The sequence below is a fragment of the Athene noctua genome, chromosome 30 (assembly GCF_965140245.1).
Source record: "Athene noctua chromosome 30, bAthNoc1.hap1.1, whole genome shotgun sequence".
Taxonomy (NCBI): Eukaryota; Metazoa; Chordata; class Aves; order Strigiformes; family Strigidae; genus Athene; species Athene noctua.
Genome location: NC_134066.1, coordinates 1,829,559 through 1,855,311, shown reverse-complemented (window position 1 = coordinate 1,855,311; position 25,753 = coordinate 1,829,559). Strand labels below are relative to the sequence as shown.

Below are 25,753 nucleotides of genomic sequence, written 5' to 3'. Positions count from 1 at the left end.
CCCCTGTGGAGCTATAGGGGTTGTACCCCGTGACCACTGGGGGGGGGTCCCCAGGACCCTTGTGGGGCCATAGGGGTTGTACCCGGGGCCCCTATGGGGGTCCCCAGGGTCTCTATGGGGGGGGGCGCAAGTGCCCCAGGACCCCCACGGGGTTACGGGGGGGGGTCACTGGGTTTGGCAGCCCAGGAAGGGGCCAGAGCCCCTGGCCCGGTGACACCCCCACACCCCACACACCCCCCCCCCGAGGTAGCCAAAGGGCTCTGCCCCGAGCAGCAGGTCGGGGCGGGGGGAGACCGTGACCCCCACCTCCCCCAGCCCCCCCCCGCCAGCCCCGCACCCTGCTGAGACCTGTCCCCTTCGTCACACGCGTCACCGTGGCCAGTGACCGTCCCCTCCTACCAGCCGCGGGGTAGCGGCAGCCCCCGACTTATTGTAGGACCTACCCAAACCCGGGGGGGGGGGGCTGCTGGGCCTCTCCCCTATTAGGCTATTGCCCCCCCCCGGGTTGGGGGGGTGCAGGGAGTAGTGGAGGGGGGTGTGCGAGCAGCCTGAGCTCGAGGGGACCCCGTCCCATAGGCCCATGGGCCCGTGGCCCCCCCATCCCTGCCCCACGGCCCCCCCACCCCCCCACAATTTACCCCCCACCCTGTGCCCCCCCCCCCCCCCCCATCCCATCCACGTCCCACTGGGAAACCTCAGGGTGCAGCGAGCGGTGCTGAGGGCCCCACGAGGGGCTCCAGGTGCATATTGGGGGGGGGGGAAATCTTGGGGTACCAGAGCCTCAGGTGGGTCCCAGCGAGCCGGGGGGGGGGCACAGCAGCACCCGCGCTGCCTCCCCCGGCGTGTGCCGAGCCGCAGCCCCCGGGGAATATTAATAAGCCCTTATGTAACGCCGTAGGTGTGCGCAGCACCCACCGCCGCGGCACCGGGGGGCCAGGTGGGGGCCCCCCCCCCCCCCCCCGCACCTCTGGGCCCCATCGCCGAGCCCCCCCCCCCCCCCTGCCACCACCACTTTGTCCCATTTGTCCCCAGCGGCTCAGCCAGGTCGCTGCCTGCCAGGCCCCACGGCACGTCCCGGCCTTTGCTGGCGAGCACCCATGGGTGCTACCTGGGGAGGCACCCGGTTAGTCTCCAAAAGAGGGGGCTGAGCCCCCTCCCATGGGGGTTCCCCGCTTTGGTGGGGTGCAGGGAGAACCCATGAGCCCCCCACCCTCATGCAGGGGTCAGCAGGGTGGGCTACCAGCCCCGGCACGTGACACGGAGGTGGGGGGGTGTCTCCCACACCCCACCGGGGACATTTGAAGGTCCTCAAACTTTTTTTTTTTTTTCTTTTTTTTTTTTTGCCGGGTTGTGTGTGTGTGTGTCTGAATAAATTGGGGGACCCCTCAGTGGGGAGCAGCCCGAAGTACGGTGGGTTTTTTTTTTTTGGGGGGGGGGGACTGGGGGGCGTCAAGCGTGGGCAGGGATGCGCGCGAGACAAAGGCGCTGCCGCGGGGAGCTCATTACCGCTTAATATCGTGATTGATGAGCGCGAAAATAGATTTTTGCAGCAATCTGGAATAATCAGCAGGTTCTGGGCGTTAATTCGGGGGAGTTCAGCCCCCCCCCCCAGGAGTGCAACCAGAGGGGGGGGCCAGCGGGGGAGTGATTTTTTTTTTTTGTGTGTGTTTCCCCCCATCCCTCCGGATGAATTAATAAAGCAATTAGTGTCGGACGAAGCGGCCGCACGTTCCGGTTCGGCCGCGCGATCGCTGCGGGTCAGGTTGGCAACCGAGGCCTCACGTTTGGCCTCTAACCCCCCCCCCCTCCCCTGGTCCCCGTACCACCGGGGCTGGCCGAGGGGACTCTACTGAGGGGGTTTGTAGCCACGGTGGCCACGGTCCGTCTGTCCCCCCCCCACTTCCCAGCACGGCCAGTGACTCATCCCGGAGCAGCCGGCCGTGAGCGGAATGGCAACGGCCGCCCAGCCGCCTCCTTCCTTCGCCCCATTAATTTTCCCCCAAGATGCTGCACGGGAGAAAAATAAACACCCTGAGATGGGAGCGGGGGGGTGCGGGGGGGGGAAAACGGGGAGGAAACGTGACTTGAACCCATCCCCGGGCAGGTGGGTGAAGGGAAACTGAGGCACGGGATCGTTGCCGCGCGGAGCGGCAGCTTTAATTAAAGCTGGGAAATCCTGCTCGCAGCGCCTTGTCCCCTCGTGTCGCAGCCCCCCCCCCCCAAGGCCCTCGGCACACCCAGACCCCCCCGTGGGGGCTCAGGACCCCCACTTTGGGTTTCTGGGCCAGAGCTGGCACCCCAATATCCCCCGGGTCCCCCCCAGCTTTAATTAAAGCTGGGAAATCCTGCTAGCAGCTCCTTGTCCCCTCGTGTCACAGCCCCCCCCCAAGGCCCCCGGCCCCCCCAGGCTACCCCCAAGCACCCCCAGGGAACCCACGGGGGGGGTTTTCTGCCAGAGACACAGGGCTCAGCCCCCACTTTGGGGTGCTGGGGCAGAGCTGGCACCCCAATATCCCCCGGGTCCCCCCCAGCTTTAATTAAAGCTGGGAAATCCTGCTCGCAGCTCCAGCCCCCTCGTGTCGCAGCCCCCCCAAAGTCCACAGCACCCCCAAACCCTCCCGTGGGGGCTCAGGACCCCCACTTTGGGTTTCTGGGGCAGAACCAGCACCCCAATATCCCCCAGGTCCCCCCCCCAGCCACAGGTTGGACGCAGACATCGAGGGGAAAAGCGGTTTAGTGGAGGGGACGATGGGTGGGGGGCAGGATGGGGACAGTTGGGGACCCCCCGTGGTGGCATCCAGAGGCCACGTGAGGTCTCAGGGGTCCCGTCACGGGGCGGTTTGAGGGGTTCGAGGGGAGGGGGGGCGGCGGGGGCCGGGCTCAGTGTGGGGGGACCCTGCTGAGCAGATTTTCCCGGCACACCTCGCGGTAGGCGTTGCGGAGCAGGACGTAGGGGAAGCAGGTCTCCAGCATGTCCACCGTCAGGAAGGAGGATTCCGCCACGATCTGAGAGAGAGGGGGGCACACGCACGGCATCAGCAGCGCCCCCCCACCCCCCCCAACTGCCTCAGTTTCCCCTCTTGTTAGAGAAGGGGGGGGGGGGGAGGAGGAGGGCGGGCAGCGCTGGTTCCCCCCTGCCCCAGCTCCAGATTGAGATTTGCATTTAAATTGCTTCGCAGCGAGGAAAAACCTTCCCTGAATATCAATCCTGGGATGGAGGGAGCGTGGGGCCCCCCCACCGGCACAGCCCAGCTCCTCCTGGGGGTGTCAGAGCTGGATCTGACCCCCCCACACCCATTTCACACACCCCCACGCCCCCCCTCAAGGCCCAAGCGTTGCTGGGCTGAGCCGCTGCGGGCTGGGGGCTGCAGCAGCTTGGACAGAGACACGGAGCTGGGACAGGAGCACCCCGGGACCCCCCCGGGACCCCCCCCCAGCCCGTCACTCACCAGCTGCATGAGCAGGACGATGGAGTCGCGGTTCCTGGCGCGCAGCTTGTCCGTCTCCTGGCCCAGCTGCAGGAGGCTGACGGAGGCCAGCTGAGGGACGGAGCCGCATCAGCGCTGGGGACACCCGAGGGTGCCCACCCCCCCCAGGAGGGTGCCCACCCCCAGGAGGGTGCCCACCACCCCCCAGCCAGGCCCGGCCGTGGCTCCCGGCCGCTCTCACCAGCAGGAACTCTTTGAGGTGGGTCTCGATGTTCTTGTTGTGGAGGGTGAAGAGGGCGGCTGACACGTGGATGATGGCCTTGGCCAGGCAGTGGATGTTGTTGTTGTAGCCTGGGGACACAGTGGGGTTGGGGACACAGCGGGGTTGGGGACACAGGAAGGTTGGAGACACAGCAGGGTTGGGTACACAGTGTGGTTGGGGACACAGGAAGGTTGGGGACACAGTGGGGTTGGGGACACAGCAGGGGCGGGGACACAGTGGAATTGGGGACACAGGAAGGTTAGGGACACAGTGGGGTTGGGGACACAGCAGGGGTGGGAACACAGTGAAATTGGGGACACAGGAAAGTTGGGGACACATCAGGGTTGGGGACACAGTGGGGTTGGGGACACAGCAGGGGTGGGAACACAGTGAAATTGGGGACACAGGAAGGTTGGGGACACAGTGGGGTTGGGGACACAGCAGGGGCGGGGACACAGTGGAATTGGGGACACAGGAAAGTTGGGGACACATCAGGGTTGGGGACACAGCGGGGTTGGAGACACAGGAAGGTTGGGGACACAGTGGGGTTGGGGACACAGTGGAATTGGGGACACAGAAAGGTTGGGGACACAGCAGGGTTGGGGACACAGTGGGGTTGGGGACACAGTGGGATCAGGGACACAGTGGGGTTGGGGATATGGGAAGGTTGGGGACACAGTGTGATTGGGGACACAGGAAGGTTGGGGACACAGCGGGGTTGGGGACACAGCAGGGTTGGGGACACAGCAGGGTTGGGGACACCACAATGTGCCCACCTCCCTTGGCTGCAGCTCTGGGGCACCAGCCCCAGCAGTTGTGGGGTCTCGCTGTCCCCACCGACCCTTGGCCGTGGCCACGGGGACACACACATGCTGTGACACCGGAACGGGGTCATAGGGACAGAGCCAGGCCTGGGGACACGGGGACAAAGCTGCCAGGGTCAGGGCCAGGCCTCACCATCCACCTCGGTGTTGTAGACGGAGGCCGGGTCGGAGGCCAGCAGCGGCAGGGACACGGCCACGAAGACCAGGAGCAGACAGGCCACCTTGTAGTCCTCCTCCGGGGACGAGCCGTCTGCTGGGAGGGAGGTGACACTGGGTGGGGGTCCAAGAGGGGACCCCGGGGTGTCCCGGGGAGGTGGCACAGGATGGGGAAAGGTGAGCAGGGTCACGGATCCCAGGGACAGCCCCCGTGACCCCCGCAGAGCCCCGGGGTACCCGTCTTGCTGCCAGCCAGGACGTTCACCAGCGCCGGGTCGACCTCGCAGGGGATCCCCGCGGCCGAGGCCAGCTCGAAGATGCTCAGGGTGACCTGGCGGGGGGACAGGGACACACAGGCTCAGGGCTGGGGACACGGGGAGACCATGTGATGCCACACGGTGCCACGTGATGCCAGGCAGTGCCCTGTAGCACCGTGTATCCCAGAATCATCCGGGTTGGAAAAGCCCCTGAAGCTCCTCCAGCCCAAGCATGACCCTCCCCCTGACCATTCCCAACTCCCCCAGATCCCTCAGCGCTGGCTCAGCCCGACTCTTCAACCCCCCCCAGGGATCCCGGGGACTCCCCCCTGCCCTGGGCAGCCCATTCCAACGCCCAACAGCCCCTTCTGCACAGAAATCCTTCCTCAGAGCCAGCCTGACCCTGCCCTGGGCAGCTTGAGGCCATTCCCTCGGGGCCTGGCGCTGGGGCCTTGGCTCCAGAGACTCACCCCCCCTCTCTGCCCCCTCCTGGCAGGGAGTTGCAGAGGGCCAGGAGGTCTCCCCTCAGCCTCCTCTTCTCCAGACTGAACCCCCCCAGTTCCCCCAGCCGCTCCCCAGCAGACCTGTGCTCCAGACCCTGCCCCAGCTCCGTTGCCCTTCTCTGGCCACGCTCGAGTCATTCAATGGCCTTTTTGGGGTGAGGGGCCCAGAACTGAACCCCCTCAGCGAGGGGCGGCCTCCCCAGTGCCGAGCCCAGGGCTCAGATCCCTTCCCTGTCCCTGTGGCCACGCCAGGGCTGGTACAAGTGATGCCCCACAACACGGTGGGTGCAGGGCAGCAGCGACCAGCCTGGCTTGGGGACACTTGTCCCAAACACCAGAGGGGCCACCCTGTCCCCAGCCCCCTCCGTGCCCACCTGGATGTCGGTGTCGGGGGTGACAACGTCTGTCAGACACTCGATGGGGCCCATCAGGAAGGGGCAGTGGTGGGAGAAGACCTGCAGAGAGAAGGTGGATGCTCAGGGGGCTCCTGAACCCCCCACCCTCTGTGCCCCCGGGATGTGGGTCCTTGTGGGTGGAGGGAGGGTCCCATGGGGTGGAGGCACCATGGGGTGGGGGGCACCCACCTCCCGCAGGCCCTGCTGGGCCATGGCGCGGAAGCTCAGGATCTCCCCGATGATGGTCATGCGCTTCAGGACGTTTTCGGCCGCTGCGGGAGGCGAGGGGTCAGCAGGGACACGTGTGTGTGCACACGCGTGGGTTTGGGGGGGCGCACACGCGTGGGTGCCAGCCCCAGGCTGCCCCCGCCCCTGCCCCAGACTCACAGGTCAGCCGGGGCAGCAGAGCCACCATCTGCTCGGGTCTGCAGGAGCTGGAGCGCAGCTGGACCAGCGTGTCCATGTTCTCGGTGACCAGTTTCTGGGGGGGACGTGGGGCTCGGGGCAGCGGGGACACGGCGAGCCCGCAGCCAGCCAGGGAGGGACATTGGGGGGGCAACAAGCCCAAGGGACAGGCAGGGGGCTGGGGTGCTCCCCAGGAGTGGCTGGGCCTGCCCCGTCACACCGGGCTCCAGAACCTGGTCCCATTCCCCTGATCCTGGTCCCAGTCCCCTGACCCTTGTCCCAGTCCCCTGATCCTCATCCCAGTCCCCTGATCCTGGTCCCATTCCCCTGATCCTGGTCCCAGTCCCCTGACCCTTGTCCCAGTCCCCTGATCCTGGTCCCAGTTCCCCAATTCTGGTCCCAGTTCCCTGATCCTTATTCGAATTCCCCAACCCTCGTCCCGGTCCTCCAGTTCTGGTCCCAGTGCCCTGATCCTGGCCCCAGTCCTCTGGTCCTGGTCCCCTGACCCTGGTCCTTGTCCCCCAACCTTGGTCCCAGTCCCCTGGTCCCGGTCCCAGCCCCCAGCCCTACCTTCAGCTCCGTGACCTGGGAGCCCACGTGCCACATGAGGTTGTCACTCAGGAACTTCATCCCGTAGGGCCCGAGGAGCTCGGCCAGCGCCCGCATCTCTGCGGGGAGGGGGACAAAGATGGGGACATCAGCAGGGTGGGGCAGGGGGTGATGATCCCCACTCCCCCCTCACCCTCTCCCAGCACCCCTCACCCAAAACATCGGAGAACTCGGCAGCGCTGAAGGGGGGTTCACCTTCCCGGGGCACCGTGGTGAAAGCCTGCAGGGCGGGGGCCAGGACGATGGCGCCGGTGCTGGCCTGGCGCAGGAGGGCCTCCAGGTACCTGCGGACACCGAACCGCTGCCACCACCCGGCACCGCACCCACGGCACCGCGACCCCCCTCCCACGAGGGAAGGAGGGCGCTGGTCCTGCAGAATCCCAGAATCATCGAAAAAGCCCCTGAAGCTCCTCCAGCCCGACCATGACCCTCCCCCTGACCCCCCCCAACTCCCCCAGATCCCTCAGCGCTGGCTCAGCCCGACTCTTCAACCCCCCCAGGGATCCCGGGGACTCCCCCCTGCCCTGGGCAGCCCATTCCAATGCCCAACAGCCCCTTCTGCACAGAAATCCTTCCTCAGAGCCAGCCTGACCCTGCCCTGGGCAGCTTGAGGCCATTCCCTCGGGGCCTGGCGCTGGGGCCTTGGCTCCAGAGACTCACCCCCCCTCTCTGCCCCCTCCTGGCAGGGAGTTGCAGAGGGCCAGGAGGTCTCCCCTCAGCCTCCTCTTCTCCAGACTGAACCCCCCCAGTTCCCCCAGCCGCTCCCCAGCAGACCTGTGCTCCAGACCCTGCCCCAGCTCCGTTGCCCTTCTCTGGCCACGCTCGAGTCATTCAATGGCCTTTTTGGGGTGAGGGGCCCAGAACTGAACCCCCTCATCGCGGGGGGACACTCACCAGTTGGTGTAGATGGTGGTGAGCGTCTGCTCGCCGGCAGTGTCGCGGGGCTGCGTCTGCTGCAGGAGGACGCTGCGGATGATGCGCCCCGTGTCCAAGCCCACGAATTTCCCCAGCGACTGGATGAAGGTCATGTAGGAGCTCAGCCCCACCAGCACCTCCGAGGGCCGGGCCACCTCCTGCGTGGCCTGGCTGTAGCTCGCCATGGCCACGATGGCTCTGTGGGGACAGGAGGGGGCTGTCGGGAGAGCCGTGGGCGAGTGTCCCCTCCCTGGCAGCACCCCCAGCCCACCCTTGCCGCGTCCCGCGTCCCCAGCGCGGTCCCTACTTGGTGAAGCGTGTCTCCAGGTGGCTGCTGAGGTACTCGATCGGTGTCACCGTGTGCTCGAAGACGGTGAAGTTGGGCACGTGGTTGAGGCTCAGGGACAACTCGGCCAGCGTCAGGTGCAGCTTGTCCATGCTGGGGTTGTGGCAGGGGGGGGACACGACAACCCTACGGTCACGCCGTGCCCCCAGCGTCACACCATGCCCACACCTGATGTCAGGTGGCCAGCCGCTCCCTGGCAGCCCCCTGCCCACCCTCGTTAGCCCTGGGGGGGTCTCACTTGGTGGTCAGGGTGCGGTCCTTCCTCTGGCTCTCAGCCCCCGGCTTGTCCCGCTCGGGCTCCCCCTTCTTGGGCAGCTGCTTCAGGGTCTTCTTGTTGCGGGCTTTGCTGACGGTGGAGGCGCAGTGCTTGGGCAGCAGCTGTCAGCCACGGGCAGTGGGTTACCGTGGGCCATGGCACCCAGGACAGCCCAAATGGGGCCTCCAGGACCAGAGGGCACTGTCCCCAAGGTGCCAGGTCTTCCCCTTCATGGCCTCTGCTCTCCCAAGGCTTTGGAGAGCGTGGAGGTCACAGGGGTCCAAGGGGACAAAGAAGCCACAGAGACCCCAAAGGCCATGGAGACCCTGGGAGCCATAAAGGCCGTGGAGACCCCAAAGACTACAGGGATCCTGGAGACCAGAGGGAGCCCAAAGGCCAGAGATCCTGAAGGTGATGGAGATCTCAAGGTCATGGAGACCTCAGAGGCCCTCAAGACCCCAAAGCCCACAGAGATCCTGAAAGTCAAGGAAACCCCAAAGGCCACGGAGACCTCGGAGGCCCTGGAGACCCTAAAGTCCACAGAGATCCTGATATTCATAAAGACCCCAAAGGCCACAGAGATCCTGAAAGTCAAAGAGACCCCAAAGGCCACGGAGACCTCGGAGGCCCTGGAGACCCTAAAGTCCACAAAGATCCTGAAGGTGATGAAGACCTCAAGGTCATGGAGACCTCAGAGGCCCTCAAGACCCCAAAGCCCACAGAGATCCTGAAAGTCAAGGAGACTTCAAAGGCCACGGAGACCTCAGAAGCCCGGAAGACGTGGCCCTCACCTTCTCGCTGAGGTTGTGCTGCTCGGCGCAGGCGTCCATGACACATGCGCTGGCCTGGCGGGCCATCTCCTCCAGGAACTTGTTGCACAGCCCCAGCGCTACGGCCTTCAGGTGGGGATACTGCAGGGGGAAAGCCACAGCACCGTCACGGCACGTGGCACACGGGCCACGGCCACGTCTGTGATGTGTCACCAGCTGCCCCTGCCATTGTCCCACAGGGGTGGCCCCCCCAGGGCAGCAGGACCCACCTCCTCCGGGCACATGGGGTGGACGCAGCGGGAGAAGTGGCTGCAGAGCAGAGGGAAGGCGATGCTGTAGCGCAGCATCGAGGGCTCCTCCATCGTCGCCACAAACATCTTCTCCACGGGGCGAGGGTAGAAACTGCAGAGGGAGGGGCAGGAGAAGGGGGCAGGGAGGGCAGGAGAGGGGATTTGTCTTTCTGGACGTGCTTCTCCTGTGCCACGTAGGTGCTGTCCCTGTCTCCGTGTCCATGTTTGTCACCTAAACTTGCCCAACCTCTCCCATGGGTGACGTGTCCCCCACGGCCACCTCCCATCACTCAGCACATGCGGGTGCCTTTCGCTGTGTGTTGGGGTGCAGGACGTGGCTCGAAGAGCCCCAGGCAGGAGGGAAACTGGGGGGAAACTGAGGCAGAGCGGGGCGGATGCGCTCACCACAGGTCGGAGAGGTCGGAGGCCTCGGCCAGCAGCTCCTCCAGGGAGTCGAGCAGTTTGGTGTGGAAGACGATGAGGTTCATGACACGACCGACGTCGGGGTTGGAGGCCAGCGGTAACGAGGCCTTGGCCACGCTGGTGTAGGCCTGGGGGGACAGCGGGCTCGGGGCACGGCAGGGCAGGGGACAGGGATGAGGACGAGGACAGGGATGGGGACAGGAACAGGGAAGGGGATGGGGACAGGGATGGGGAGAGAGGAAGGGGATTGGCACAGGGACGGGAACGAGGATGGAGATTGGGATGGGGACAGGGACAAGGAGAGGGACGAGGAGAGGGACAGGGACAGGGACGGGACAAGGAGAGGGACAAGGAGAGGGACAGGGACAGCACCTGCAGCCGGAACCAGTCCAGGCGGAGCGGGGTGAAATCAAACTGCTCCTTGTCATCAGCTGCGGGGAAACGGAAACTTGGGGAGACGTGGGGAGGGGGCTGGGGGGACTCATCTGGAGGTGCTGGTCCTCGGGGTCCCAGTCTGGGGGTGGCAGTCTGGGGTGGCAGTGCCCACCCCACAGGACCCCCAGGAGCTGTCATCTCCCCGTTGCCCCCCCAAGCCCATGTCTGGGTGCCCAGCACAGTCCAGGAGAGCTTCAGGGCTCCCGGAGCAGGGGGACATCGGTCCCCCGGCAGTGCCAGGGACATGCCCAGGGGGGAGACACACCACGGGGGACACACCAGGGTTGGGGGGGGGGGACACAGCCTGTACCTTCCTTGACAGAGAGAGCCGAGAGGGAGCTGACGAAGGACGACAGGATGATGGACTCCTCCTCGGGGCACACGGAAAGGTTCTGTGGGGCCGGCGATGGGGTCACGGTAAGGGCCAGCCAGGATCGGGCAGAGGGGGACAGGGACAACCCCCCCTGCTCCGGAGGGGACACAGACCAGCCCCGCGGTACCTGGATGACTTCGCTGAGCACCAGAGCGTCGAAGCGAGCCAGGTACTGGACGTGGTAGCGCTGCAGCACCCCGACCCGCCGCCGCACCAGGCTCCGCAGCCGCTCCATCAGAAACAGCAGCTCCGCGACGTGGCTGGAGCCCCCGGTCAGAACCAAGAGCTGGTTGTGGCCCCCCCCCCAAAAAAACCTCCCCCTTCCCAGTGCCCACGGGATTGGGGGTGCCCCCCGCGGGCACGGGGCCCAGTCTCCGTGCTGACCTGTCAGCGAAGTCCTCGGGGGTCTTGGTTTTGGTGACGTGCTCGGCGTGGCGCGCCAGCCAGCTCAGCTCGTCCCGGCAGAAGGCGAGAGCCATGAAGACGAAGAGGGCCTGGGCGCAGCGGGGGTTAGAGGGCACCCGACACTGCCCCGGGGTGGCACCCACGGCCCCCAGGGTGGCACCCACAGCCCCAGGCGCTGGCAGCGACAGCACCACCCCCCACCTGCACCCATTCCACACCCCCGGGCGCATGGAGAGCCCAGCACCCAGATCCCTGCACCCAAACCCTGCACATGCACCCTCTGCACCCCAAACCCTGTACAGGCACCCCACCTGCACCCCAAACCCTGTGCACACACCCCTTGCACCCAAATCCTGCACCCACACACCCTCTGCTCCCCAAACCCTGCACCCCCTGCACCCAAATCCTGCACCCACGCACCCCCTGTACCCCAAACCCTTCACATGCACCTGCTTCACCCCAAACCCTGTGCCCACTGCACCCAAACCCTGCACATGCACCCCCTGCACCCCAAACCCTGCACCCCCTGGCCCCCCCTTGCTCTCCCGCTCACCTTGGGTCCCAGCAGCCCGGGCTGATCCTCCAGCAGCGCCTCCAGCTCCCGCACGGCCCCGCGCAGATACACCCGCCGGCCCCGGTGCAGGGACCCGCTGCAGGGTGGGGGTCAGGGTGGGGGTCAGGGCCACCCAACTGACCCCCTCAACTACCCCTCTCCCCCAGTGGGGACACCACAGGCACCATGTGGCAAAGGTGGGGGCTACGGCACGGGGCCAGCATGGACCCAGTCGGGGCCCCCCAGCCTTCTTGGGACACCCCCCGCTCTCTGGGACTCGGGGCACCCCCATGACCTTGCAATTTTTTGGGGTGTTCTGGGACCTCACAGCTCCCCAGAGCCCCCCCGGCCCCTCCCCAGCGCCGCTGTCCCCTCGCCGACCCCCCAACCTGTGAGTCACGGCCTGTTCCTTGCACTCCTTGAGATCGGCCACGCGCTTCCCGAACCTGCGGGAGAGTCACGGCCGGGCAGCGGCGGGCACAGCCCCCGCGGGCACCCGGGAGAGCTCCCGGCACCCCCCCAGAGCCCCCAGCACAGCCCCCATCCCCTGGCACCCAGCACAACCCCCTGACACCCAACATAATCCCCCGGCACCCAGCACAACACCCTGACAGCCAGAACAACCCCCTGACACCCACCACAACCCCCTGGCACCCAGCACAACCCCTTGACACCCACCACAACACTCTGACACACAGCACAACCCCATGACACCCAGAACAACGTCCTGGCACCCACCACAACACCCTGACACCCACCACAACCCCCCGACACCCAGCACAACCTTCTGGAACCCAGAACAACACCCTGACACCCACCACAACACCCTGGAACTGAAAACAACCCCTGACACCCAGCACAACCTCCTGACACACAGCACAACCCCAAGACACCCAGAACAACCTCCTGGCACCCACCACAACCCCCCGACACCCAGCACAACCTTCTGGAACCCAGAACAACACCCAGACACCCACCACAACCTCCTGACACCCACCACAACACCCTGACACCCAGCACAACCCCATGACACCCAGCACAACACCCTGACACCCAGCACAACCTCCTGAAACCCAGCGCAACCCCCCTAGCACCCTGCCAAGTCTCCTGGCACCCAGCAGAGCCGCTGGCAGAGCCCCCAGCCCCCGGCACCCACCGCAGCCCCCTCCCGTCACCCTGGGTGGCCCCGGGGCTGGCAGGACCGTTACCCTTTGAGGCTGCTGAGCAGCTCCTCGGTGACCTTGTGGACCTGGAGGGCCTCGTCGCGGAGGAGGGTGATGTAGAGCGAGCCCTGCAGCGCCAGCCGCCACAGCTCCAGGCACTGCGGGGACGTGCCCAGCGCCCCCGGGCACACCAGGAACCCCACTGCGGGCACAGCCGTCAGGCAGGCAGGGGCTGCCTGCGCTGCCAGACCCGCAACGGGCACGGGGACACCCCGAAACAGGGAGCCAGGTGGCCCGCGAGGGGCTGGGGACACTGTGCCCGCATGGGGCTGGGGACCCGCGGGCGCTGCAAGGACTCACTGAGGATCCAGCGCTCCATCACCTCCAGGGATAGGTACTCGCAGGCCATCTGGGGACACAAATGTCACCGTGTCACCGTCCTCGGGCCTCCCGCAGCCTCCCGGCCCGGTTCCCCGCGGCGCGGTGGCACTCACGGTGTCGGAGCTGGCGGGGCTGAGCATGGTGCCGGCGGTGCTGAGCAGGCTGAGGAGCTGGTCGCTGCGCCACTGCTCAGCCCCCTGGTTCCTCCGGGCAAAGAGAAAATGGAGGGACAGGAGGGCGCTGGTGACAGCCTGAGGGACAAAGGGACATCACAGGGTGGCCGCGGGATGGATTGGGCAGGATGTGGCCCCGCTGGTTTGAGGGGGACCCCCATCCCACCTTGGTGTGCGGCCCAAACTCCTCCGTCAGCTTCTTGAGGGGGTGGTCGTACTCCAGCACCATCTGTCCCAGGCGGGCGAAGCTGGGGTCACTGCAGGGACAGTGACACAGGGGTTGGGGACAGTCCTCAGGGCCAGCCCTGGTGTGGAGGGGCTGTGGGGACAGGCCCGGTGGGGCCACCGGACCCCCCCACCTGGTGCCGTGGCTCATCTCGTGGGCGCAGTGGTACATGCCGATGAGCAGGCGGCGGTCCTCGGTGCGGGCCAGCAGCAGGACAAGGGACACGTAGGTGACAACCAGGTCCAGGTAGTTCTTGGTGAAGTCGTAGTTGACGTGCTGGGGAGAGGGGACAGCCGTGATCGCGTGGGGCACGGCTGTGGCACCCCTAAAGTATCCCCCCGGCACCCCACTCACGATGTCAAAGAAGCACTGGCTGGCGTCGATGGTGTTCAGCAGCTCATAGACGTGGTCCTGGCAGGGAGGGGACAAGGGGCTTTGTCACTGCTGTCCCCACCCCTGCCCAGGTCTGAAGTGCTGGCGCTGCACCCCAAAATCCCCCTCTGCCCCCCGCCACGTGCCCCGGCTCACCCTGAACTCCAGGACGTCCAGGAAGGAGTGGTAAAAGGGTGCCAGCGCCCGGGCGATGTCCCCCTTGTCCTTGTGCACCGGGCCCAGGTGTTGCTGCAAAGGGACAGTGGGGACAACCCGGGGTGGGGTGACACAGGGGGGACACCCAGGGAGGGGTGATACGAGGCAGGGGGTGTCAGGATGATCAAGGGAAGGGGAGCCAGGTGGTGATGACCCAAAACGGGGTGACACAGACCAAGGTGACACGTGTGGGGCTGGGGGCAACATGGGGTGGGGCTGGTGAGGACACTGGGGATGGGGTGACACGGGGTTGGGGACAAAGGGGACCCCGCAGTCCCTCACCGTGCTGCTCCGCACGTCCAGGTGAGGAAACTTCTTGTTGATGAACTTGACCGAGGGCTCCATGGCCTTGTCGCTGAGGAAGGGCGGCCGCGTCTTGGGGTCGGAGCATGTCTGCAGGGAACCCCCAAGTGTCAGACACCCCTACCCCCCCTAAACACCCTCCTGGGCTCGGACCCCCCCATCAGACCCCCCTGCCCCAGCAATCCCATCATTCCCAGTTTCTTCGCGATCTTCATTCCAGGCTCTTCCCCATCAGGTGGGGTTGGGGTACCCCTGGTGTCCTGCACCCCAAACCGTCCCCCGCCAAGGGCACCCAGGCCACCCCCCCCCCGCACCCCGCACCCACCTTTTTGATGTTGTAGATGCGGACGAGGACGCCCCGGCCCCGGTCGTTGAGGATCGTCAGCTTCTCGGCGAATTTGTTCTGGTAGATGGAGGGCAGCGACATGGCGGCCGCCCTGTGTCCCCCCCACGTCCCCCGATCGTCCCCAAGGCCCCAAAACCCAACTTCCCCTTCCTCGGCTTCCTGGGCTGGGCCCTGAGCTGGGGCCACCGCCACGTGACACCGCCACCACCCCGTGACACAGCTGGTGCCTGACGCCACAGCTGTGTGATGCCACGGCTGTGTTACAGCACGGCTGTGTGATGCCACGGCTGTGTGACACCATGGATGTGTGACACCATGGATGTGTGACGCCACCACCGCCTGACGCCACGGCTGTGTGACACCACGGCTGTGTGATGCCACCACCGCGTGACGCCACGGCTGTGTGACACCACGGCTGTGTGATACCACCACCGCCTGACACTAAGGCTGTGTGACACCCCACACCACGCTGGCCACAGCCCGATGACACCACCCAGGTCACAGCAGGTGACACCACAGAGCACCAGTCCCAGCCATGCTATACTGACCAGGCCCGTATAGCACGGGCCATCACCACGTGACACTGGCCACAGCCATGTAACACCGGCCAGGGCCATATGGCACCATCCATGGCCCTACAACGGCACCCAGGGCCCTACAGCAGCACCCAGGACCCACAGGAGTCCTGTATAACACCCTGTGAGGCCGTATAACACAAGGCAGGGCGCTATAACACCATCCAGGCCCGTATATGGGCTGTTCAGAAATTAATTTCCGTTTTGTAAGGTGATTTTCATCGTATATGTTTCAGGAACAGTACCTTCTCGACTGTTGCATGTTTTTGAAAAGCTCGTGTTATGAACGTTCACGCTGTATAATTAAATTAGAATATAAACCGCGTTTTTGACAAATTTTGGAGGTTCGAAGTTCAGACGTCAAAGCAGCGATTTCGACAGATCTACGAGTTCAAACTCGGACGCAACGCAGCGCAAGCTGCTCGAAACATCAACGAGATCTATGGCCAGGGAAGTGTTAACGAACTTGGACTTCGGTTCCAAAAATTTCGACGTGGCCATTTCGACCTTCAAGATCGAGAAGGTCGCGGACGTCCTTCTGCTATTGACGACGATGAATTGAAGGCTCTGGTGGAAGCGGATACACACGCACAACTGTTCGAGAACTTGTGAAAGAACTCAAGGTAAGCATATCGACTGTTTCCGAGCATCTGAAGACGACTGGAAAGTCGAAGAAGCTCGACAAATGGGCGCCGCACGAATGGAATGAGAATCACAGAAATCGCCGTTTTGAAGTGTCGTCGGCGCTTCTTTTTTGCAACCGGAACGACCCGTTTCTCGACCGTATTGTGACGTGCGGCGAGAAACGGATGCTCTACGATAACCGGCGACGATCGGCTCAGCGGTTGGACGGCGATGAAGCTCCGCAGCGCTTCCCAAAGCTGAATCTGCACCAAAAGAAGGTCATGCTGACTGTCCGGTGGTCTGCCGCTCGTTTAATCCATCACAGCTTCCCGAATCTGGGTGAAACCATCACGGTGGAGACGTACGTCCAGCAAATCGATGAAATGCACCAGAAACTTCAACGGCTGCGCTGGTCAACAGAACGGGTCCAATCCTTCTCCACAATAACGCGCGGCCACACATTGCACTTTCGACGCTGCAACGGTTGAACGAGCTGCGCTACGCAACTCTGCCTCATCCACCGTACTCACCAGACCTCTCGCCCACCGACTAGCACTTCTTCGAGCATCTCGACAGTTTCCTGTGCGCGAGACGCTTCAGAAACCAAGGGGAGGCCGAAACTGCCTTCCGTGACTTCATCGCCTCCAGAAGTCCAGAATTTTATGCGACCGGAATAAATAGGCTTGTTTCTCGTTGGCAAAAAAAATGTGTTGATTCTAATGGGTTTTATTTCGATGAATAAATTTTATTCTGAGCTGAGATATGCCACTTCAAACACACAGGTTGAAATCGGCAATTAATTTCCGAACAGCCTGTACCACCACCAGGGCCCCTGTACCACTCCCTAGGTCCATATAACACTGCTCAGAGCCCATATACCACCGTCCTGGCCCATCTAACGCTGCCCAGTGCCCATATAACCCAGCCCAGGGCCCACACAGCACCACCCAGGGCCCATATAACATTGTCTGGGCCCACCTGGGACCCATATAACATGGTCTAAGGTCCATATAGCACCACCATGGCCCATAGAACATCATTTGGGCTCATATAGCAGCACCCGGGGCCCGTGTAACACTGCCTGGGGCCCATAGAACATTATCTGGGCTCAGGTAGCATTACTTACAGTCCATATAACATTGTCTGGGCCCACACAGCACCACTTGGGGCCCATATAGCACGGTCTAAGGCTGATATAGCACCGCACACAGCCCATAGATCATTGTCTGAGCCCATATAGCATCACCTGGGACCCATATAACATTATCTGGGCTCATGTAGCATTGCTTATGGCCTATATAAAATTATCTGGGCCCACACAGCACCACTTGGGGCCCATATAGCACGGTCTAAGGCTGATATAGCACCGCCCATAGCCCATAGATCATTGTCTGGGCCCATATAGCATTACCTGGGACCCATATAACATTATCTGGGCTCATGGCCCATATATCGTTGTCTGGGCTCATAGAGCAGCATCTGGGGCTTGTGTGACACGAACGTGTCCAGAGAAGGGCAACGGAGCTGGGGCAGGGTCTGGAGCACAGGTCTGCTGGGGAGCGGCTGGGGGAACTGGGGGGGTTCAGTCTGGAGCAGAGGAGGCTGAGGGGAGACCTCCTGGCCCTCTGCAACTCCCTGCCAGGAGGGGGCAGAGAGGGGGGGTGAGTCTCTGGAGCCAAGGCCCCAGCACCAGGCCCCGAGGGAATGGCCTCAAGCTGCCCAGGGCAGGGTCAGGCTGGCTCTGAGGAAGGATTTCTGTGCAGAAGGGGCTGTTGGGCGTTGGAATGGGCTGCCCAGGGCAGGGGGGGAGTCCCCGGGATCCCTGGGGGGGTTGAAGAGTCGGGCTGAGCCAGCGCTGAGGGGTCTGGGGCAGTTGGGGGGGGTCAGGGGGAGGCTCATGGCTGGGCTGGAGGAGCTTTTCCAGCCCGGGTGATTCCGGGGTTCTGGGATTCCTGGGCTCCCACAGCACCGCCCAGGGCTCCCACAGCGCGGTCTGAGGCTCATCCCGCACCCCCGCAGCCCGCGGAAGGTCTCTCGGCCCCGCCCGGGCCCCCCCGGCCGCTCTCCCGCCCGCGTTGCCATAGCGACAGCGGCGCGCGGCGGCCCCGCAGGCCGCGCCGGAAGCCGGGCCCCGTTGCCGTGGCGACCGCGGCGCGCGCGGGGCCCGTTGGGAGGTTGTTGGTGGCGCCGAGCGGCCGGGCCTGGGCCCCGCCATGGACCCCCAGGCGCTTGTCCAGTGTCCCTACGACAAGAGCCACCAGGTCCGGGCCTCCCGGCTGCCCTACCACATCGTCAAGTGCCAGCGGGTGAGCGGGGCCGGGGCCTGCGGGGGCCTGGGGCCTGCTGGGGGTCGGGGCTGGGGGCTGTGGGGCCCTGGGGCCTGCTGGGGGCCGGGGCTGATGGCTGCGGGGGCCTGGGGCCTGCTGGGGGCCGGGGCTGGGGGCTGCGGGGGCCTGGGGCCTGCTGGGGGTCGGGGCTGGGGGCTACGGGGGCCTGGGGCCGGCTGGGGGCTGCGGGGCCCTGGGGCCTGCTGGGGGTCGGGGCTGGGGTCTACGGGGACCTGGGGCCGGCTGGGGGCTGCGGGGCCCTGGGGCCTGCTGAGGGCCGGGGCTGATGGCTGCGGGGGCCTGGGGCCTGCTGGGGGTCGGGGCTGGGGGCTACGGGGGCCTGGGGCCGGCTGGGGGCTGCGGGGCCCTGGGGCCTGCTGGGGGTCGGGGCTGGGGTCTACGGGGACCTGGGGCCGGCAGGGTGTCAGGGCTGGGGGCTACGGGGACCTGTGACATGCTGAGGGCTGGGGCTTAGCCGGCTCTGAGGCATTCCACACCCCCCCCGACCTACTGCCTCTCGCCTCTCTCCCCCCTCCCCTCCAGAACCACCCGCAGGTTGCCCGCACGCTGGCCACCTGCCCCTTCAATGCCAGGCACAGGGTGCCCCAGGCCAAGCTACAGAGCCACATCGCCTCCTGTCCTGACAAGCGCCTGCCCGACCTCCCCCGCGGTACAGCCCGCCCCCCCACTTGCCACCTTGGTGGCCGTTCCCAACTGTCCCCCCCCCTGCAACTGTCCCCTCTGTCCCCGCAGAGATGGACACGTTCCTCGGCAACGGGATGAAGCAACCAGAGATCCCCACGGCCTGCCAGAGCCCCCAGTGCCAGGAGGACTGGGAGGCTGGTGAGTGTCCCCAGGGTGCTGAGCACTGCTCCCTCCACCTCACCGTGTCACCCCAAGGCTGGCATGTCCCTGTCTCGTCACCTTTTGCAGAGCTGGAGGACCTGGAGGACCCCCCACCCTTCATCTTCAACATCGGGATGACCGACCTGCTCCTCCCCTGTGACAGGTAGGAGCCCGCAGGGCCAGGGATGTCCCTTCCCACCTTCAGGTGTGTGTGTCCCCCCAGATGCTGCCTGTACCAACACCCCTGGTCCTCTCTTACCCCCCAGCTTCACCCCGGCAGCACCCACAAGCCGGAGCCAGAGTGGGGAAGCGGCGGGACAGCCCGTGGTGGGTTCGGAGAGGTGGGCACAGGCGGTGGCAGCAGGCCCAGGACGGTGCCCGTCTCTCTCCCGGGACCAGCAGAACCCCAGTGCCAGGGGGGGCCGTGTCCCCTCGGCTGCTGTTGTGGGGAGCAATTGTACCCACAAGTTTTAAATGCATGTTACAAATAAGCTGCCTGTGAGTGTGTGTGGTGTCCTGTCACCCGGGGAGGGGACAGAAGGGACCCTGTGGGGTGGGGACCGCGTCACCCCCACAGGATGGACACTGGGGACCGTGTGACCATGGGGATGTGGGGCAACAGCTCCAGTGCACAGCGGGCTGTCACCCCCCCCGGGCCAGCCCGTGTCCCTTTCACCCCCCCAGTGTGTCCCCATATCCTCCCAGTTTGTCCCCATAACCCTCTGGGCCAGCTTGTGTCCCTGTCACCCCCCCAGTGTGTCCCCATATCCTCCCAGTTTACCCCCATAACCCTCTGGGCCAGCTTGTGTCCCTGTCACCCCCCCTGTGTGTCCCCATATCCTCCCAGTTTACCCCCATAACCCTCTGGGCCAGCCCATGTCCCTGTCAAACCCCCCCGCCCCACTGTGTCCCCACCACCCCTCAGCTCACCCACGTCCTTGTACCACCCCTGTGTGTCCCTGTATCCCCCCAGCGTGTCCCTGTCACCCCCTCACCCAGCCTGTGCCCTGTCCCAGCCCCCCCAGGTCCCCAGTGCCCCTCTGTCATCCCCCCCCCGCCCCCCCATTCCCAACCACCCCTAAACTCGGCCTCTGGTGGGGACAACGCCGAAGAGGACAACTGGGACCACTCTGCGTGATCAAACCAGCTCAAGGTGACCCCAAACGCCCCCAGTACTGGTGCCTGGGGAGCTGCTGCCCCCCCCCCCATTCCCTCTCCCACCCAAACAGGCGTTTCCAGGCGGGCACTGCCCAGATTTTGGGCGGGGGGGGGGTGGGGGGGTGTTGTATTTTAGTGCCTCTTGCGCAACGCGGGTACCTCGTGCTCCGGCTGCGTCCCTGGGGCATCAGGCTGTGGGTTCCCCACCCAGGGAAGCAGGGGGGGGCAGCTGGGGAAGCCTCATTAACCCCCCCGCCCTGTGCATTCCTCCAAAAAATACGTCCCCCCGTGTGTGTGTGTCCCCCCCCCGCCACCAACCCGGCGGTGACACCCACCCATCCCACCCACCTCGCGCTCGCCGCGAACAGGGGGGATCCCCCGATCCTCCACCCCCCCACCCCCCCCCCCCCGCTCTAATTCCTTCCCCTTTTCTCCTTCCAACAGGACATCTCGGGGGTGTGGGGGACCCCACCGAGCCCCCACCACGCCGGGAAGCACCAAAAACTCAGAGGAGGTGACAGATTTGGGGCGGTACGTGTGGAAACGGGAAAGCGCGTGTCACGCCGCCTTCCCCAGCCGGGCTCCCTTCCCACCAGCCTCCACCAGAGCAGGCAGCAAGGACCCCGCGGGGCTGAGTTTTGGGGAGAAAACCTTTTTTTTTTTTTATTTTTCCACCAGTTCACGAAGAGGTCAGATATATATCTTTCCCCCCCTGCCGTCGTCCAGCGAGGAAGAGGGGGGCAGCGTGCGGGCGGGGTCGCGCCGGTCCCTCCTGACCGGGCAGAGGAGGAGTGATCTGGTGTTGCAATTAATTCCTCCCTCGCCAGCGCCAGAAATGCAGCTGCAGAGCAGTTTTTATGCGACTAATAACTCCCGTTAACGTACATCTGGCAGGAGCTGCACATCCTGGGCTCGGCCCATCGGGGAGACGCTTTTTCCTCCCTCCATCTCCAACCCGGAGCCTGAACGCGAATCATTTCGCAGCCACCGCTCCTTAACCTGCCAATTTCCCCCCCCCACCCCCCCCAAAACGTTTTAAACCCATTGATTAAGCTCAGAGTTGTTTTTTTTTTTAATCCCCGCACAGCTCAGCGTGGGGTTTATCTCCACAAAAACCCCTTTTCCCCCACCACAAATCCCATCCCCGTTGCGGAGCCGCTGTTTCCGCGCCTCGCCAAAAAACCAGAAACGTTTTCCCCCACCCGCCACCACCCTCTACGCCGCCCGCAGGTGGAAAACCAAATCCCTCTCTTGCTCCGTAAGGGTTAAGGAGGAATTTCTCCACTTTTGTTGCCTTGTTTAAAAGCGTCTGACTGCTTCGGCTTCGCCTGACATCTCTCCCCTGTGGTTTCCAGAGCAGTTTCATGTGTGCTCCGAACCGTGCCAGCAGCGGCCTTGCAACACTTGCCGGAGTTTCTGCTCGGAGGGTGGATCCAGCCGGGTAGGTCGGAGGGAGACTGGTTTATTTTCCTCCCTTGTGCCGGATGGGAAACACCAGGCGTTTCCCTCCTTTTTCCACCTATTTTGGGTTTTTTCTTCTCCCGGCCAGCAGAACCGCTCTCCCCCCCCCCCCGCTCTCCTCCTCCCCATGCCCCGTCAGGTTTTTTTTCCCTCCGGGAGGGAGGTTTGGGCGGGTTTTAGTGCTGGCTCAAACGTGTCACCTTCATCATCCACCGTGGAGCGGGGACAGCAGCCCCCTGTCACCCCCCCCAGCCCCCTGTCACCCCCCCCAGCCCCCTGTCACCCCTCCAGCCCCTGTCACCCCCCCCAGACCCCTGTCACCCCCTCCAGCTCCCTGTCACACTCCCAAGCCCCTGTTACCCCCCCCCAGCTCCCTTGTCACCCCCCCCAGCTCGCTGTCACCCCCCCCAAACTCCTGTCGGTCCCCCCCCAGCTCCCTGTCACCCCCCCCCAGCTCCCTGTCACCCCCCCCAGCTCCCTTGTCACCCCCTCAGCCCCCTGTCGCTCCCCCCCAGCTCCCTGTCACCCCCTCCAGCTCCCTGTCACAATCCCAAGCCCCTGTTACCCCCCCCATCTCCCTTGTCACCCCCCCCAGCTCACTGTCACCCCCCCCAAACTCCTGTCGGTCCCCCCCAGCTCCCTGTCACCCCCTCCAGCTCCCTGTCACACTCCCAAGCCCCTGTTACCCCCCCCCAGCTCCCTTGTCACCCCCCCCAGCTCGCTGTCACCCCCTGCAAACTCCTGTCGGTCCCTCCCAGCTCCCTGTCGCCCCCCCCCAGCTCCCTGTCACCCCCCCCCAGCTCCCTGTCACCCCCTCAAGCCCCTGTTACTCCCCCCCAGCTCCCTTGTTGCCCCCCCCCAGCCCCCTGTCACCCCCCCCAAGCTCCTGTCGGTCCCCCCCCAGCCCCCTGTCACCCCACCCCAGCTCCCTCTCACCCCCCCACAGCTGTCACCCCCCCCCCAGCTCGCTGTCGCCCCCCCCCGCCCCTTCCAGGAGCAGCCCGCTGCCTCGCCACGCCACACTTTTGGGGAGATTTTACACCATTTTGGCCTTGCCCCACGTGCCTTAACCGCTTCTCTTTGTTCTGTTCAGTGCTGCAATGAAATATCGGGGGGGGGGGGGGGGGGTGTCCCAGCAGCCCTGGGGACACCAACCGAGCCCCCCCCACCCCACCCCAGAGACGTGAGGCCGTGAGTAACCAGCCCCGTTACACCACCGCCCCCCCCACCGTTCCCAGGACAAAAATTCCCCTCGTCTTAACCCGCCTCGTTCCCCGGCCGTGATTCAGTGCCCAGGAGGGGGGGCATGGGGGGGGGGGGGGGGGGGAGACACAAAAAAAAAAAAAAAATTTACTGTCAAACTGTGTCTGAAAGCAGCAGGAAAAGGAAAGGGGCAGGAACCGGCGGGCGTCTGGTCGCAGGCAAATGGCAGCACCGAGGCTTTGAAGTCACCCGGGGGGGGGCGGTTTGGAGAAGCCCCATCCCCTCGGTGTCCCCCCCCCCCCATTTTGCACCCCAACAGCACCCACAGCCTCAGGGAGGGGGGTTTGTCCTCGCAGGAATTGGGTTTTTTGGGGGGATTTTTTTTTTTTTTTGGGGGGGGGGGGGGGTGTTGGTTTTTTTTTTTTTTTCCACCTCCGCAGCTCCTCGGGGTCTCTCCTTCCCGCTGAGGTTTGGCTCCGGCTGCCCCCCCCCCCCCTTGCCCCCCCCCCCCCGCGGTGTGGGGCCGGATCCTGCCCGTCGCGGGCTCCTGGGGCCTCCTGAAAGCAGGAAATTAGGTGGAAAAAACAACAAATGCCCAGAATCAGCGGGGCTGGGTGGGGGGTGCTGGGCAGCATCCGTCCCCCCCCCTCCCTACTCCGGTACTAAAACTGCCTGGTTTGGCCTCAAAACGCCCCGTCTTTCATTTGGGGTTAGCGTGACCGCGGGGGGGGGGGGTGGAGTGTTTGACCCAAAAAAGGGGGTGTGAGTGTGGTGGGGGGGTGTCTCTGAGTGACGTCAGGGTGTCCCCACGCTGCTTGGGGGGTAAAAATTGAAAGTGGGGGGGGGCAAAGCGGGGAGTTTTGTGGGGGGGGTGTTAGTGCACACGCGTGTGTCACCCCCAGCGCTGTCACCTCTGCCCTGTGGCCCTGCCTGTGCCTCTGGCCTGGCCCTGCCTGTGCCCCCCCCCATCAGGCGCCAGGGTCCCCCCCCCCGAGCTGGCCGGGTGCCCGGCTCCCCAACGCCTGCAGCCGCCAGCGCCTTTTTGGGAAGCAGCCGGCGCGCGCGGGGCCGCCCGTCCCCGGGCCCCACGCCAGCCCTGGGGGCCCCCCCCTCACCCCCCCCCCCCCAACCCCCGGGGGGGGAGCCCCCACCCTGGGGAAACTGAGACCGGGCACCCACAGGGATCCCCCCCGTGGCACTGGTGCCTCACACCCCCCACCCTCCCTTCCCTGCACCCAGTGTCACCCACTGTGTCTGTGTGTGCCCCCCCCCAGCTCAGGGGTGCCCCACCTTGGCCCCCCACCGCGGGGGGGGCGGGGGTGACGTGGCCCCCGCCATCGGCCCAGGCTATATAGGGGCTGGCGGCGGCGGTGAGTCAGGCCCGGGGCCCCCCCCCCCCCGGCCCCCCCCGAACTCGGTGACTCAGGGACGCTCCCCAGCACTGGCCAAACTTAGCCCGGAGCGCAGCCCCCCCCCCCCCGGCCCCCCCCCGGCCCCAGTGTGGGGTGGGGACGTGGGAATGGGGGGGGCACACACACGGGGGGGGGCACCCACGGGGTATCCTTGGAGTGAGGGGGGGGAAATGGGGCCACGGGCACCCCAACAGCCCTTGCACGGGGACATGGGGATGGGGGCAGGACCTGGGGGGGGTGCGTGAGGGGATAGTGTCAGGGCACACGCGTGTGCACGAGGGGATAGTGTCAGGGCACACGCATGTGCATGAGGGAATAGGGCACACGCGTGTGCATGAGGGCACAGGGTCAGGACGTGTGTGCACGAGGGGATGGGGTCAGGACACGTGTGTGCATGAGGGGAGGGGGTCAGGACACGTGTGCACAAGGGGATGCAGTCAGGACACGTGTGCATGAGGGGATGGGTCAGGACACGTGTGTGCACAAGGGGACGAGGTCAGGGCACATGCATTTGCACAAGGGGATGGTGTCAGGACACACGTGTGTCTGAATTGACAGTATCACAGGACATGAGATCACACGAGGGGATGGGGCCTGGACACACGCGTGTGAACGAGGGCAGAGGGCCAAAACACATGCGTGTGCACGAGGAAATTGTGTCAAGGCACATGCGTGTGCATGAGGGAACAGGCCCAGGACACACACGTGTGCATGAGGGGACAATGTCAGGACACGTGTGTATGCACAAAGAGATGGTGTCAGGGCACAAGCATGTGCGCGGGGGATGGTGTCAGGACACACGTGCACGAGTTTAGTGTCACAGGACACGGGCTCACAGGGAGGGGACAGTGTCAGGGCACATGCATGTGCACGAGGGGGTGGTGTCAGGGCGCACGCGTGTGTACAAAGGGATGGTGTCAGGGCACACACGTGCACAGAGGACGGTGTCAGGACACACATGTGCACGAGGGGGTGGTGCCAGGACACACGCATGTGCACGAGTTTGCAGTATCACAGGACACGAGCTCACGGGAGGGGACAGTGTCAGGGCACACGCGTGTGCACAAGGGGGTGCTGTCAGGGCACACACATGTGCCCGAGTTGACGGTATCACAGGTCACAGGCTCACATGACGGACAGCGTCAGTGCACACACGTGTGTGCACGAAGGGACGGGGCCAGAACACACGTGTGTGCACGAGTGCTGGTGCCAGCGCGGGGCCGGGCGTGTGAGGGCAGGAAGGGCCCCGGCGCCAGCACATTGTTCACCACCCGCCCGTCACTTCCCCCCCCCAGCCACGGAAACGTCCCCATTGTCCCCACGGGGGGTCACACGCACACCCCCCCCCCCACACACACACAC

At 65.0% G+C, this 25,753-nt stretch overlaps 2 protein-coding genes and 1 pseudogene across 5 annotated transcripts; 2 read left to right on the top strand and 1 right to left on the bottom strand.

Moving 5' to 3' along the window:
* Positions 1 to 2,726: 2,726 nt before the first annotated feature.
* NCKAP1L (NCK associated protein 1 like) lies at positions 2,727 to 14,881 on the bottom strand. The gene is made up of 31 exons (XM_074929438.1): positions 14,765 to 14,881; positions 14,419 to 14,529; positions 14,077 to 14,169; positions 13,903 to 13,959; positions 13,682 to 13,824; positions 13,489 to 13,579; positions 13,263 to 13,400; positions 13,129 to 13,177; positions 12,814 to 12,970; positions 11,995 to 12,051; positions 11,606 to 11,702; positions 11,032 to 11,141; positions 10,775 to 10,907; positions 10,585 to 10,666; positions 10,212 to 10,270; positions 9,822 to 9,967; positions 9,396 to 9,528; positions 9,148 to 9,267; positions 8,339 to 8,478; positions 8,062 to 8,193; positions 7,734 to 7,952; positions 6,993 to 7,123; positions 6,801 to 6,898; positions 6,213 to 6,306; positions 6,015 to 6,097; positions 5,805 to 5,885; positions 4,908 to 5,001; positions 4,648 to 4,764; positions 3,670 to 3,779; positions 3,450 to 3,539; positions 2,727 to 3,006 (listed from the first exon to the last, which is right to left on the bottom strand). The coding sequence occupies exons 1-31, from the start codon at positions 14,864 to 14,866 to the stop codon at positions 2,881 to 2,883; spliced, it is 3,393 nt and encodes a 1,130-aa protein (XP_074785539.1). The 5' UTR covers positions 14,867 to 14,881; the 3' UTR covers positions 2,727 to 2,880.
* Positions 14,882 to 15,536: 655 nt separating this feature from the next.
* LOC141971826 (histone-lysine N-methyltransferase SETMAR-like) lies at positions 15,537 to 16,726 on the top strand (annotated as a pseudogene).
* Positions 16,727 to 18,128: 1,402 nt separating this feature from the next.
* Positions 18,129 to 23,348, top strand: GTSF1 (gametocyte specific factor 1). Of its 4 annotated transcripts, XR_012635327.1 has the most exons (9): positions 18,129 to 18,290; positions 18,855 to 18,981; positions 19,065 to 19,154; positions 19,245 to 19,320; positions 19,424 to 19,498; positions 20,174 to 20,310; positions 20,760 to 20,846; positions 21,671 to 21,756; positions 22,870 to 22,896. XR_012635327.1 is itself a non-coding variant. In XM_074929468.1 (7 exons), exons 1-7 carry the CDS (start codon positions 18,198 to 18,200, stop codon positions 22,878 to 22,880), a joined length of 570 nt encoding a protein of 189 aa, XP_074785569.1. In that variant the 5' UTR covers positions 18,129 to 18,197; the 3' UTR covers positions 22,881 to 23,348. The 4 variants fall into 4 exon arrangements, 3 of the variants coding, with proteins under 3 accessions (XP_074785569.1, XP_074785567.1, XP_074785566.1); XM_074929468.1 differs by lacking the exons at positions 19,424 to 19,498; positions 20,174 to 20,310 and having other exon boundaries at positions 22,870 to 23,348; XM_074929466.1 differs by lacking the exons at positions 20,760 to 20,846; positions 21,671 to 21,756; positions 22,870 to 22,896 and having other exon boundaries at positions 19,424 to 19,655; positions 20,174 to 20,252.
* The last annotated feature ends 2,405 nt before the right edge of the window (positions 23,349 to 25,753 follow it).

Excerpts from the sequence above, each read along its gene's own strand:
- NCKAP1L (XM_074929438.1), bottom strand. The coding sequence starts at position 14,866 with ATGTCGCTGCCCTCCATCTACCAGAACAAATTCGCCGAGAAGCTGACG. Across the intron at positions 13,178-13,262 it reads GCCCCGCCAGCTCCGACACC|ATGGCCTGCGAGTACCTATC; the intron begins GTGAGTGCCACC and ends TTGTGTCCCCAG. Across the intron at positions 10,271-10,584 it reads GGCTCTCTCTGTCAAGGAAG|CTGATGACAAGGAGCAGTTT; the intron begins GTACAGGCTGTG and ends GTTTCCCCGCAG.
- GTSF1 (XM_074929465.1), top strand. The coding sequence starts at position 18,198 with ATGGACCCCCAGGCGCTTGTCCAGTGTCCCTACGACAAGAGCCACCAG. Across the intron at positions 18,291-18,854 it reads ACATCGTCAAGTGCCAGCGG|AACCACCCGCAGGTTGCCCG; the intron begins GTGAGCGGGGCC and ends CCTCCCCTCCAG. Across the intron at positions 19,321-19,423 it reads CTGCTCCTCCCCTGTGACAG|CTTCACCCCGGCAGCACCCA; the intron begins GTAGGAGCCCGC and ends CTTACCCCCCAG.